This window comes from Crocodylus siamensis, chromosome 4, assembly GCF_052110815.1.
Source record: "Crocodylus siamensis isolate JL-2025a chromosome 4, ASM5211081v1, whole genome shotgun sequence".
NCBI lineage: Eukaryota > Metazoa > Chordata > Crocodylia > Crocodylidae > Crocodylus > Crocodylus siamensis.
The window spans coordinates 51,599,759-51,613,911 of NC_143398.1; the positions used below are offsets into that span (position 1 = coordinate 51,599,759).

The 14,153-nt window shown below is 38.1% G+C and overlaps 1 protein-coding gene across 2 annotated transcripts in view; it reads left to right on the forward strand.

The window, feature by feature from the left end:
• The window catches only part of DOCK4 (dedicator of cytokinesis 4), a 423,704-nt gene that overhangs the window by 228,899 nt on the left and 180,652 nt on the right, over positions 1-14,153 (forward strand). For both annotated transcript variants that reach the window (XM_090042292.1, XM_090042293.1), the window contains exons 11-12: positions 2,303-2,435; positions 6,496-6,584. In XM_090042292.1, coding sequence (XP_089898418.1) covers positions 2,303-2,435; positions 6,496-6,584 — 222 coding nt within the window. The remainder of the gene's footprint in view (positions 1-2,302; positions 2,436-6,495; positions 6,585-14,153) is intronic.

Here is a 14,153-nt window from a genome sequence, read left to right on the forward strand (position 1 = left end):
TTAGAATCCCTTGAAATCCATGTTTTTAATAGCATCAAAAACACATAGGTATTTAGCATGTGAACAGTCTTAATATGATGAATGAGCTTAAAGGGAGCCTTAAAAATCCACTCGAGTCCCAACAAAACAATTTGTTTAGAAATTTAGCAGGCTAATTTGTATAAAGAGGTTGATAAAACATGTGTACCCTTTCTGTGAAATAATTCAGACTCCTTTTTTAAGTATAAGATAAAAAGAAATGCCAATGGAAGAAGTTCCAAGAAAAACTTAACCTATGACAGTAAAAAGAAATCTGGTTTCTTCCAAAGCTAATGGTGCTTGAGAATGGTAGAAGTTATGAGTGTGTGCTGTATTTAAGCTAAATTTTAAGAAACTATCATCTGGGATATATTGAGGTAAATCAAACTACATTCACCTGTTAGTCTAGGTGATTGTCATCTTGTAGATAGGCAGTGTTGTCAGTAAAGAATGGCTGTACAAGTGAAAGTGTATGTCATAAATGTTACCTATATTTCTTCTTTATTTCTGAGAAATGTTTTATTTTTGTTGTAATAACTATCTGCTGCCCAGCGAGCTTAGATAATAAAATACATACTAGTCTTAAGACAGAGTGAGCAGTCACTCGTATTTTTGATGTATACTTCTTCCTTACCTTTTTCTGTGGTTGTAGGAAATCCCCAGGGCTTCAAATTCTCTCTCTTATTTAAATTGGCAAAAGACTAGGAAATATATCAGAAAATGTGGAAAGAAAATGATGAATATGATGATTTTGGAATGAAGCAGTTGAGTTGGCAAGAATAAACATTTAATAGAAAGTCAAAGAAGAGAGCCATTCTTTATGGCCCCATTTTCTAAAATCTGATAATCCAGATTGCAAAGGAGCTTTTTATGTCCAATTTGGGGATGGGTAATATTGAAATAATTTTTTTTCACAGTTTTTTAAGGACAGGAAAAGAACCTTCAAGTCTTCGCACTTGGATCAATTCAAGAATCCAAAAGTGTTATCTATGAATTTTTATGCCAGTTTTAATATTCTGGTCACTGCATTTGCTGTTTGAGTTGCATCAAGTCAAAGCACCTATGGCTTCTGATTCTGCAGAGTTTAAATAGGCTTTATGTTTTTTGTAGCTATGTTGTTAGACCCCATGAAAGGCCAGTGTGGCTTTTCAAGAATCAATAGGGAACACAGTAAGGTTTCTTTTTTATTATTATTATTCCAAAAAGGTGGAGAAAGAGAAGGAACAAGAGACATGGCAAAGCCAAAAATGGTTTGATATGACAAATGGCACTGATATGGGATTATGAGAAACCAAGAATAGTTACTGAAATGTTTGAGGTTAAAATAAGATTTGTACAATGCATTTTAGAAAATAAAGGATTACTTTTCTAGCTTCTCTGATGGATGGAAATGTTATTGGAAGGCCTTGTCTTATACCAGTTACACACACAGAAGCTTTTTGTTTCAGAAATTGACACTATGGGATAAAGGTGCTTAGCAGCCATTGAGCCAAATAGGTGAAGGCAAAGGTTCTCCTCCAGCTTCTTTGCCACAAATGCAGCCAGAAAATTGGACTCCTGCTTTTCAATTAAAGGGAAATAATACAGAAAAACGTTTGGGCTGCCTAGAGACATGCTCATTCACGTTCTAATTAGAACACGTAGGAGCAGATTCGATTAATTGAGTCTGCTCTGCGTTCTAATTAGAACGCTCCAGTGTTGCTTCACTATTACATGTATTAAGCACCCCCATGTTTCGATATGGCTGTAGGCATACTTTAACTAAACTTCGTCAAATGAGCTTTAGTTAAAGCGCCCCTGCAGCCAATTTACGATGGGGGGGAGGCAGTACCTGTTTGCTTAACTCTCATTGGCAGGGACAGTACTCCCTATCAGTCACTGAGGAGGACTATTACCAGTGACTGTAGTTAAATAAATGCTTACAAAAACTACTGTATAAGTGTCCAGTAATGTTGTCTGCCTCTAAATCTGCTACCCAAAGCAGTGCAGTCAGTGGATTTGAAACACCTGTTTGGTAGATAAGGTCAGGGGAAAGCAACCATGTCCCTTCAGATTTGGACCTTACAGAAGCACCATATGTTTACTTTGTTCCACATGTTCCGCTGTTCTGATTTAAAGTGAGGAAAAGATGGAGGAGCTTTCAAAACAGTATGTTTATCATTATTTAATCAAAACTATTGCACTAGCTGTAGATATAAGCTGAGCTGCTCTCCTCCTCTTTTCTGTGGCTCTAGGAGGAGACAGTATAGTGGATTATTTATCATATTTGTGTTTTATTTGACAGGCCGAATGGGAGCTGGAGAGAAGAAAAATGCTTGCAATGTACAATACCGCCGGCCCTTTGGCTGTGCAGTCCTCAGCATTGCAGATCTCCTGGCAGGAGACTCAAAAGATGACCTCATCTTAAAAGTATATATGTAAGAGACTGCTTCCTTTTAACTTTTAAGAGGTTTGGAGTTCATTTATATCAGGAGCTATAACTAGGAGATACACAGTAAGGAGTGGTCTTAAATTTAGTAGAAGTAAAGACCTTTGGCCCCTTGATATTCAAAAAAGCGAGGAGGGAGTTTTACTATTTAAAAAAAAATCATTATTGTATTACAAAAAATGCTTGAAGACCTTGTTTGAATGCTTAGAAGTTTTTAATGAAAAAAATTGCTAAAAGTTTCCCAGCTTAATATTCAAGTGAGGAAAGATTAAGTTAAGTGTGCCTGCATAATAATTTCATTATGTGCAAATTAAGATTACACAATCTAATACTGTTAATCAAATGATATAGTTGTTTTTTTCCTACAGTTTGAGGGCTTGATTCTGCAGGTGCTTATGCAAAGGTCCTCTTAATTTCACAGTGTCAGAGCCTGAGAAATATCATTCAGTGCAGTAGCTTGTAAGAAATGAGTGATTCGCTGCATTCCTTCACTTTTCCTGTGCAGCCAAGCAAAGTATATAGCTAACAGCATGGCCAGCTTTAGTAGTGCACTTTATAAGCTTAGCAAGAGCTACCTGCAAAATATGTTTTGCTTCCCTAGAATGTGATTTTCATATGTTCATAATTATTATTTTACATACATTTCTTTTCCCTGTCAACTACTATTTCTAGCCCTACGTTTGTCAATACTAAGGCAGTATTTTTTTATAATAGGTCATGTGCTTTTACCTTTCACTCTTCTTGTGCTCCAAAAGTAGCTGAATTATTTTTGTTTCATATTTCCAAAATGATTTAAATTTGAGCAGATAATTAAACTTAGAAAATGTCAGCACAAAAGGTGCAAGTACTAGAAAGTTTTGAAAGGTACTGAAAAAGGGTTATTAGTATAGCAATACTTCTGCAACCCTAATTATAGTAGCTGCTGCTCTTGCCACAGTAGTTAAGCCTTTAAATAAAATTACACCAAAGCGCTCATGAAACTGTGTGAAAATTAGGGAAATAAAGATACGACTAAAATTTGAGTTTGAAAAATAATCTTGAGTATAAGAGAACTTGGTTTATAGTAATTAACTTATTAATACATGACAGTGGTTTTAATATATTTCTTGAAAATAAAAATTGCATCCTTCCTAGTTTCCTGATCTGAAAAGGTTTTAAAACTTTCTCTTTTTTTCTTGTGGTATATTTTACAAGTGCCTGGATAACTTCACTCTCAGCTCTCATAAAATCAAAGGTCCAGATCCATAATTGGACATGCCTATATGATTTTTGCAGATTCCTTTTAAAGTCAGCTGGGGTTTAGGAGTTCACTTTGAAGAGTCTGCAGAGAGTTGGAGCCATAATTATAAAACACTAAAATCAGTCTCACCAGTCATAACAAACTCACTATGAAATATTGAGCTGTATTTATTAGGAATTGATTATTGTGCTGTGAAATAGTAACAAGCAAATTAAGTCCCCCTTTTTCCCCCCAGTGCTTTCACACATGCTTAATTTTATTCACACAAGTAGTCAGTGGGACTACCCGTGTATTCAACAAGATAGGTATAGGCACATTTTTACAGCCTCATGGTTGCTTTTTTTGTCACAGTAATATAAAGAAATAGAATGTTTGGAACCTTCTGTTACAACCTACAGGTTAAAATAAATACACCTTCCTATTTGTTCACAGAATTAATGCACTTTCAAAATGTATATTTTTGTGTTTAAGCATATGTCATGTCTTTATGCCTTTGTTTGCCTCATTATAACAAAAAGCAGTGCTTTTCAGGTCTTGCTTAAATGTCTCACTATATCCAAATGGTAAATGGGTACTTCTATAATTCCTGAAAAAAAGCAGGCAGAGCAATCAGTTATCTGTAATGAAACAAAACAATTACATAACTGGAACAGCAAAAAGAAGTATATAAGGTTAACAAGGCAGTTACTACAGGAGACTGGAAAATCAAAAAATTCACTCCAAATGTTATTATTTTAAGTGAATGGGTTTATTAAATAGCAGATGAGATTTTGGCTTATAGTAGATTGGAAGAAAGTTCAATTTCCTAGATGCAGTGACACAGAACATATAACTCTCTGTTGACCTTGGGCTCAAGTTGTTAAGAAATATTCTGTGGCATGATCTATTCCATGGGTGTAACATTGAGATGCGGTAGCCATGCACATTAGGGACACCTGTACCATTCAGGATTAGTACTTGAGTTTTGATGGTACTTAAGTCTTTAATAGGCATGCTGTGCCCACTGTGCTGACTTACCACCTTCAGAAGCAGTGGTACTGAAGGCAATTCACGGTGATGGTGGGAAGGTGGGCTAAGTTTAATTTGACTTAAATTTCTTGGCATACTAGATTAAAGTGTTCTGCTGGATGCCATAGTGTTAAATATATATATATCATCCATTACATTCTGCTTCTGGAGTCTTTTGGTGACAGAAAAAAGTGGTCTCAGACCTGCAAATTTGGTGGATTTTATAGAATGACTAATTTGAATCTAAATAATGATACAGAGATTGGTCATGCTCAGGTAGTAGCATTCTAATACTTTTAATTAAAAGCCATTGAAAACATTGTAATTTGGAGTTTGTGGTGAGAGCTTTTGCATTTACCATGCGGTGTAATTTGCTCTATAATGGCTACCTCCTATAGGTAACTGCCTATTTTAAATAACCATCTTAGTGTCTTAGCACACAGGTTTGTTTGCCTTTTAATTAAAGAACACCTTTCTTTAACATCCTGTTTCCACCCTCTGCGTTGATAGAGGCTAGATGCACATAACAATCGAACTATTTCAAAATGTCACTGATTGGGAACTTGGGGTGAAACTGAGCACCCAGCCCAGCATGGCTTGCAGTGGGGTAGTGTTGGGGAAGTGCTTGCACTCATGCTTTGGGAGTCCTAGAGGGTGGGTGACCTGTGGCTGGGAGCCATCACTTTTCTGCTTTCTCTTGTTTCCTCAACATGAGCTCAGTAGATTTGAATATCTTGCAGATGGCCAAAGTCTGCACTTCCCCTTCCTAGGGAAGAAGGTGAGGGTCTTCAGCTGAGTAGAGAGTGAGGACACAGCTGGTCATTAGGAAGATAGCTGTTATTGAACAAGTAGTGCAAGGAAGCTTGTTGATTAAAAAGTACCAACAGAACAGCAAAAAGCAGGTGATAGACTTCTGGCTACTTACCAGAGTGGCCAGCTATAGCACTGGGGGAGGAAGGAAAAGCAATACAGTATAGGATGCATGGAGGACTGACCAGACCAGTGTCACAGAACTCTTGGTGTCCGTACATATCACTGAAGTAGTTCAGAAGAATACTTAATTTTCCAGATACACTTTTGAACTGTTCCAGGTGACTTTAAATCAGGATAGCAGGCTTGTATGTCTGTCTGCTTCAGGTTTAGCCTGCATTCAGATCATTCAAAGTGTTGTGTGTGTCCATATCCTGCCTTCTGTTCCTTTTTCAGTGGTCATAGGTAGGGGTCTCCAGAATTTTTGTGGGGAGTGTGGGGCATGGCAGCTTCTTTAATCTTGGAGTTTTCCTTACACGCTCCCTTGCTCACTGCTTGCCACCTGGTCCTTATGAATGGGAGGCAAAAACCGCTGTGGTTTTAACCTCCGAGCCATCAGATGTAAGCGGCAAGTGATGGGGGAAACTCCAGGATTAAAGAAGCCACAGCACCGTGCACTTCTGGTGAAAATTCCAGAGATCCCTAGCCATAGGTGTCACTTTAAATTAGAGCCAAAGTAGAAATGTATATAGCTGAGTGACTTGGCATCAGCTGTCATTGGTTATCACCTCTAATCCCTTTCTCTCACATATTCCCATGCAAAACAAGAATTCCCACTGTGCTATTCTCAGTAAGTGAGTATGAGCATTGTCATACTACCTCCCCTCAGCCCACATTGTAGCAAGTGTTGGCCCATTGGTTTAGATACATCTCAAAGAGCTATTAGTTTGGTGAACAAAGATTTCTTTGAAAAGGCCTGTTGAGTTTGGTACAGCAGTTCTGATAAATATGAGTTCTCATTTCAGATTTAAGAACATTACTATTTTCATAGGTGCAACACAGAGAGTGACTGGTATCAGATCCATGAAAACATCATCAAAAAGCTAAATGCTCGTTACAACCTGACAGGCTCCAATGCTGGTGAGTATGATGTGTTCCAGAAAATGATGTTGTATTCTTTATGTGGTGTAAAAGTTGTTAAGAAACTAAATCTTTCTACGAGAGAACAATTTTTGCTATTACATTTCCATAAACCAAGAATGAGTACTTTTTAACTGTTGTATTTATAGCAACACACTTAAATAGTGCCACAGTATGTGCACATCTTCCCTTTCCAGTGCAGCTTAGCTAAAATCATATCACTGAATATTTACTTTTATTCTGAAGAGTGCCACACAGCTGTTAAGTCCTGCTTAAAATCAAGTTTCGAGGTGGATAGTGTAATAGTCACATGTAACACTAGATCATCAGCTGATGTAAATGGGTGTATATCTAACTGGCAATATTGCCTGGTCAAATACACGGCTGCTTTTGGATTGTAAGTAACCAACTATTAAAATTCTACAGCATGTTTAAGGGAGGGAGCATGGGGGCCCCCACCTTGTTTTTAGTACTTCCTACTGTCCAGGTCAAAAAGATGCATATTGTTCTTATTTTAGAAGCTGTCGCTATGGCTCTGTAGCCAGCAATGCTAAACCAAAACCTTCATCAAAATGGGTAATGTCTTAGTTTGTCAATGAGCAGCTATTTACATTTGAAGTCAGATTCTGCTAACAGCTGAGGGTAGGAATATCTGTTCAGTTGATGTAGAAATTACTGGCACCACCTATTGGTAGAAACTGTTGAACTGAAATGTAATTTAGTCTGATTTTTGGCTATGTAAATTTGGAGGGCAGTTATTTCTTGATCTTATAATTATTTCATTCTGAAAAGTTTATAAATATAGGACAAGGAATATGAACTGCTACACACCTTCTGAAGCATGATTAGATATTGACCACAGCTATAAGTGGGTAGGTTTAGCTATGGTTTCCTACTGCTCTGGCTGGTATTTGGAAAACTCTCAGGAATTTTTACCGTAGTGTCAGATTGACCAGGGACCGACAGGGCTTTTTTTGCCTTACTCTCAAGTCAGGCGTAGGGAGTGGTCCTGTTCTTAGGATCAATCATCTGAGCATTTATTAACCCAATGAATTCCTTACCACTGCAGTAGCCAAAGCATTGGCGACACCCTTATCTCCCCATGATCTTTACATGTGTCATGTTCTAGGGTTTTTTCATAAAGTGCATTGTAGCTGTGCTGTGTGTGTGTGAGGGGATGGAGTGGATGATCTTTTGGACCCTTTGGATAAATGGTTGTCTGCAAATATAGGGGACTGGAGTCAGTGGCCCAGGAATCTTGGTGCTCTTTCACCTCTATGTTTATTATTTTAGCCAAAACTTAATGGCTCAAGCTCTCTCAGTGCCTTTTAAATCTTTGAATACAATGCTTATAAGAGAAAACCCTAAAACATTCCTCACTGAATAAAATTTTATGTATAAATGTACTTGATATTACATTTGTAATATTAGAGGTTGTGCCAGAAACAACACCTGTTATTAAGATTGTCTCTCACTTTCCATTTTAAACACCTGCCTTCTATTGGTTATAATTTTGTTCTGCTTTGTTCATTATGACTGATGTCTTTTATGCTTACTCTCTGCCTGTCTCAGTTTCTTTGAAGTGAAGATGATTCAAGAATTATTAGTGGGAAATGGCTATTTTTGCCAGGGTTAAAAAACATACAGCAGCCCTTCAAGCATTTCTAGTGACCCTGTATTTTGGAGTGAGAATTTGAAATGAATTAAAGAGATAGCCATGAGACTGAGGGAGTGAAAATCCACTGGGAATTGGACATGGTAGAAGCTTCTGAAAATAACCTGATACAAATATAGCTTGTTTAGATGGGCTTTCCTTCAAGGTTCCACTTGTATTGATCATGACTCAACTTTCCCGAGCTCCTTCCAAATATAATTCACAAAGGTTATGTCTGCACTGCTTGTGTTGATCTTGTTAGGACAGATGCTCCTAAACATGTCCTGCCCATCTGCTGCTCTTCTCACTTCCCAAACTTTAAAATATAGTACAGTCAGTCCTCAGACTTAGGACACAATTGGTTCCTGAAAACTGCATCTTAAGTCAAAACATTGTAACTCGGAACCGATTTTCCCATAGGAAACAATGTTAGGAATGGGAGATTGGTTCCTGAACCAAGGCCTGATGCCTTTTTTCACCAAAAATAATCTAGAATTTTGTACTCAGTAAATTATAGATGAGTAATATAGCTACATTAATGTATTTATATTGTAAATAGCAATCATATTGATTTGGAAGGACTTCTTTGAGGTGACTTCGCCGGACTTTTTGAAGGGTTCTTGTCTGGAGTCTTCTCAGGAGTCTTAGCTGTAGGTTTTTCTGGAGTCTTGTCTGCTTTCTTAAAGAAAGTGCCCAAGGAAGTTTGACAGATGTTCTCCAGGGAGATGGGTGACAGAGAAAACTTGTTCACTGGCATGGCGTCGCGCTGGATCAAGCGTTGTAAAGTCAAAACTGACATCAGAAAGTTGAAACAGGCTGTACAATAAACATTGTAAGTGCAAAATGTTGTAACTTGAAACGTTGTAAGTCAAGGACTGCCTGTAGTGTCTCTGACCACTCTCCAGCATGCCAAGGACAGAGATCGTGAAGGAAGCTGTATTAGGGGACTCCCACAGCATGGCATCACTACCACAGTTCCAGGTTTCACGTTTGTGTGAGTAGGAGCAGGTGGGCAAGCTATGCTCATGAGAATCCCTCCTCAGGAGCACTACTGAAGTACCGTAGAAGTTTACCAAGTCTGTTCTTGACTCCTACACATACTACTTATTGCTTCTACGTACCATATTTTCTTACATCCACACACCTCACTTCTTTTTTTGAAAGCAAAATATAGAAAAAATATTTTCCCAGAGTCCTAGCCAAAAGCTGACTATATGCAGCAGCTCACTTGCCCTCAGATAGCTTTCTGGCTGCTTCAGGCAAAAGCTTCAGCCCTTTCAAAAGCTTGTGGCTACTCATCTGTCTGCTCACCTGAAGAGAAGTGGCAGCCATTATAGGAAAGCATCTCCATGCTTCAGTTTCAGCAAAGAAAAGCAGCTTTCCTGCTTAAGGTATGAACCTCAATTTTGGAGGGCTGATTTTTGGGAAAAGGGGACATATGGCATGCAAATAAATGTGGTAGGAGGTTGAGCTAAAATTCTGAATGAGCAGTCAGATATTGTCCACTGTGCCTTAAAGTAAGGTACAACAGAGCCCACCATGAATACCACTCTCTGCTCTTCTACTGATTGATATTATAATTCTGTACACTATAAAACTCTTATAGTGAACACGGCATCTTAGCTCTACTCTAGGTGAGAGGAAGATACAGTTCATATCTTTGTTCAGGCTTCTATTATGACAATTGTCATCTGTTTTGTCAGACTGCCTTTAAGAATGCTTGTGGCAAAACTGTGCTCACAGCTGTGCTGCGTAACCACCAGCCATTACTCTATTAGCTCAAGCAGTGAGAGAAGCCTGCAGAGTCCTGGATTCTGTCCTGCTAATCATGCAGTGTTAGTACCATTCCCTAGGATAGAATTTCTGGGTTTATTTTTCAAATTCTTATTTTAAAAATGGGATTTGGGTGCCAAACTCTCGTTGACTTTTAACGGAAGGTAAGGGCACATACATTTTTTTTTCTTTTTTTAACCTATGAATCTCTTCCCAAAAATCTTCAGTTAATTACAAGATCTTATACAATTTGTTTTAAAAAGGTACCTGCTTCAGATGTTTAACTATGACCCATCCTGTCATATCGTATCCTATGATATATCACAGGTACAGACAACCTTCATCTCAATGTTTCTAACTTCTGAGTGCTTGAATTTGCAACCATGATATTTCTTTAATGTTCATTTTCCTTTTTTTATATTTTGGTATTGGCAAATCAAATATTGGTCCAGAAGTATCCCTATGGCTTCTTTGAAGCTAATGAAATTACACATGGGATTAATTTGGTCTGGTGTTTCTAGCCTCAAGGAGTTTAAAATTTCAGTCAGATTGATTTAAGTGAAAATGACAGAACTTTTAATAGGGTGGATCAAAGAGGCTCAGATTGGTGGTATAGAGAGCAGTGGGGAATACACAGAAGGACATCCTGATTTTTGAGAAGGTAGAGTATGTGAATGAAAAGTAAAGAAAATATTATTATTATATAATTTCTAGTACCTCTGTTAATTAACATCAAGAGTACAAGTATCTGAGCTAACTTAAATAACTTTGTGGCACTGTGTGGATTTGTCACATTTTGTCATTGCTTTTAGGAGTGTATTTTCTATTGCACTATGCTAGATACACTATTATCTACTACTGCACTCTAATCATATTATTGCAAGGTATGCATAACAGCTAGCTGACGTGACTTCAGATACTTTATCACAATGTGGATGTTATTCCCATAGTACACATACTGACTTGTTTTCTTATTTTATTTTAGACTAGTTTTGCTAATAACTTAATTAGATAAAAAAATTAAATAGGTGGCAAATTTATGTTTAATTATATTCAAATCCTTGATGCTTTTATTCCAGCTTGATAATCTAGGCATAATATTGTGGCCAATCATACCATCTTTATTCAATTGAGTAGTTGCCTCAATTTAAATGGAACTACATGCATGAATAAGGGTTGAAGGATCGGGTCTTTTATTTTGATACAGTACCTTCAGTGAGAAGGATTACTGTGAATGCCAAGGAACTGTGGTTTTATCAGACAACATAATTCAGAATCAAAGTCCTTATTCTCTACAATTCCAAGGGATAATTGTATTCCTGATCATACTTTATCCCTGTAAAGAATCCTTTATATAATCCTAATCATGTGTCTTGTACTTCCCTGGACACCTTTGAGGAAAAGTGGTTTTCTCTTTAAAGACATAATCTAAAGTGTTTTTAGGGAAGAGGGGAGAACTGAAATGTTTAATATAATAAGACAAAATTATCATTTAAAAAAATGATTTGGTATCACAGTACAAGCAACTTATTTTCCTCCTGTAAAACAGATCATGTTCCCTTCCTAAAAAATAATATGACTTAGTTTTAAATATCTTGGTGTCCTAATAGATTTTTGCTAAGGTTGAATACTCTTCATTATACAATTTTTATTGTGAATTTATTTTAAATAACAAGGGTATTTGGTTAACAGACCTGTGTAATTGGTGATCATTTGAATTTTGAAAAATGATGGGAGGATCAAAGCGAGACAGGGAGCAACTGTTGTTCAAGCAGTATGTATGTGAGAGATTGATGGAGGTTTGAGAGAGGACACATTTCAAGCAGTAATGTTATTCTTAGTAGAGTATTGAGTAGCTGCAATAATAAATGATGAAAATTGTTTTTAAGTCACACTTATGAAACTAATTCCTCTGCAGTTGCTTAGCAGCAAGAGAAAAGCATTTGTTAAAGTATTGCCAATGTGTTCAGATAGTTTTGCTGACACCTTATGGAAAATGATGTTGTTGCACTGATATATGTGGAATTCAGTACATATCCCATATCTTCAGTCATTCTATATCAGAAAGTTTGAGTGGCATGTTCTAAATCCTCACCCTTGGAGTCTGATGTCTATAGGGGGTTGCAACTTATGCCTCTAGAGCCAGATCATCAACCCCTGATTGCCACCCCCTTTGTTATATTTATCAAAGGAAGATAAAATTGGCGTAGTAAATAACCCTCACATCTTCCTTTTTCTTCATCATCATCATTATTGTTGCCACTGTTAAACCAAAACAATAATGCATCTTTCTATTGTGTAACAACAGTAGACTCATTACTCCTGCAGCTCAAAAGTTAACTGTACCTTAAGGGTTGACTCACTGTTGTTTTGTAAAGAAGAGGTGAAGTGATGTAGTAATAAGCTTTTGTTCTTTTTTTAGTGATAGATGCCTCATGGACATGAACACAGTTCTTTATTTTATGCTTTTGAATTGGTGAAAGCACAAGTTCTGCTTATTAAGTGGCATGCATAGACCAAGTCCATAGCTATGGTTTCCTTCCAAAAGTGGGCAAAAAAATGGTTTTGGAAACTAGAATTTCCCTTAAGCCAAGGCATCATTTCAACCAAAAGATATTTTTATTCCACTCACTTCTGTCTACCATTTTTGTAGAAACTTTTTTTATGATGAACTGTAAAGGGACAGGAATTTTCAAAAAATTGAAACCTATTTAAATTTGCTGATGATACCAAAAACTGGGGTGAGTTGAGCATGCTAGTAGGGAGGGAAAGACTGCAGCAAGACCTGGATAGGTTATAGGGGTGGGCTAACAAAAACAGGATGCGTTTCAATACTGACAAGTGCAGGGTGCTGCATTTGGGCAGTAGTAACCAGCAGCACACTTATAAGATGGGAAACTCCCTACTTGAGAACACGGAGGCAGAAAGGGATCTTGGAGTCATTATTGACTCCAAGATGAACATGGGCCGACAATGTGAGGTAACGGTTGGAAGGGCTAACCAGACCTTGTCGTGCATCCACAGGTGCCTCTCAAGTAGGGCCAAGGAGGTGATCCTCCCCCTCTACACGACACTGGTCAGGCCACAGCTGGAGTACTGTGTCCAGTTCTGTGTGCCTCACTTCAGGAGGGATGTGGGCAACATTGAGAGGGTCCAGAGCAGGGCCACTCGCATGATCCGGGGGCAACAGGGCAGACCCTACAATGAGAGACTGCGGGACCTGAACCTGTTCAGCCTTCACAAGAGAAGGCTGAGGGGGGCCTGGTGACCATCTATAAACTCACTAGGGGGGACCAGAAGGGTTTGGGAGAGACCTTGTTTCCCCTAGTGCCCCCTGGCTAACAAGGAATAACGGCCACAAGTTGTTGGAGAGTAGGTTTAGATTAGACATCTGTAAGAACTACTTCACAGTTAGGGCGGCTAGGATCTGGAACCAACTTCCAAGGGAAGTGGTGCTGGCTCCTACCCTGGGGATCTTTAAGAAGAGGCTTGATGCCTACCTGGCTGGAGTCATTTGAGCCCAGTTTTTCTCCTGCCCAGGCAGAGGGTCGGACTTGAAGATCTACAAGGTCCCTTCTGACCCTACTTCTATTATTCTATGAAAAATGTTATGAAAAGCACAGAGAAGTAAATAGAAACAGAGAGCACTCCATGTTCTGCTGCTGAGGACACTCAGTTGGCACATGGAAACCTCTAGTTCAAGTCCATACTCTGTTTGATTGAGAGCAAGGACTTGATCATAGGTCTTCCAAATTTGTGCCCAGACCACCACCATATTAGTTGTTCTTGCATGAGGCTCGCTGTCTCTCAAGAGATTGTATACAGGATGTTTTCATGGAAAGTTTCATTTTCACAAATAGGCCTTTTTTTAAAAATTGTCAAAAAAATCCTGACCTCTTCTAATGAATGGACAGTTTTTCCTTCCTCAAACTTGTTATTTTTCTCCTTCTCCAAGAAAAAGAGAAATCCAAATAAAGAAAGATACACTGAAGTGATCTGGGTTAGAATACAAGGTAGTAGAAAGGAAAGGGACTTGATGGTGGGGGTCTACTAGAGACCACCCAACCAAGGGGAAGAGCTAGACTGGGAATTCTTAAGTCAGCTCCCGGAGGTAGTTAGGTCAAAAGATGCAGTCATCATGG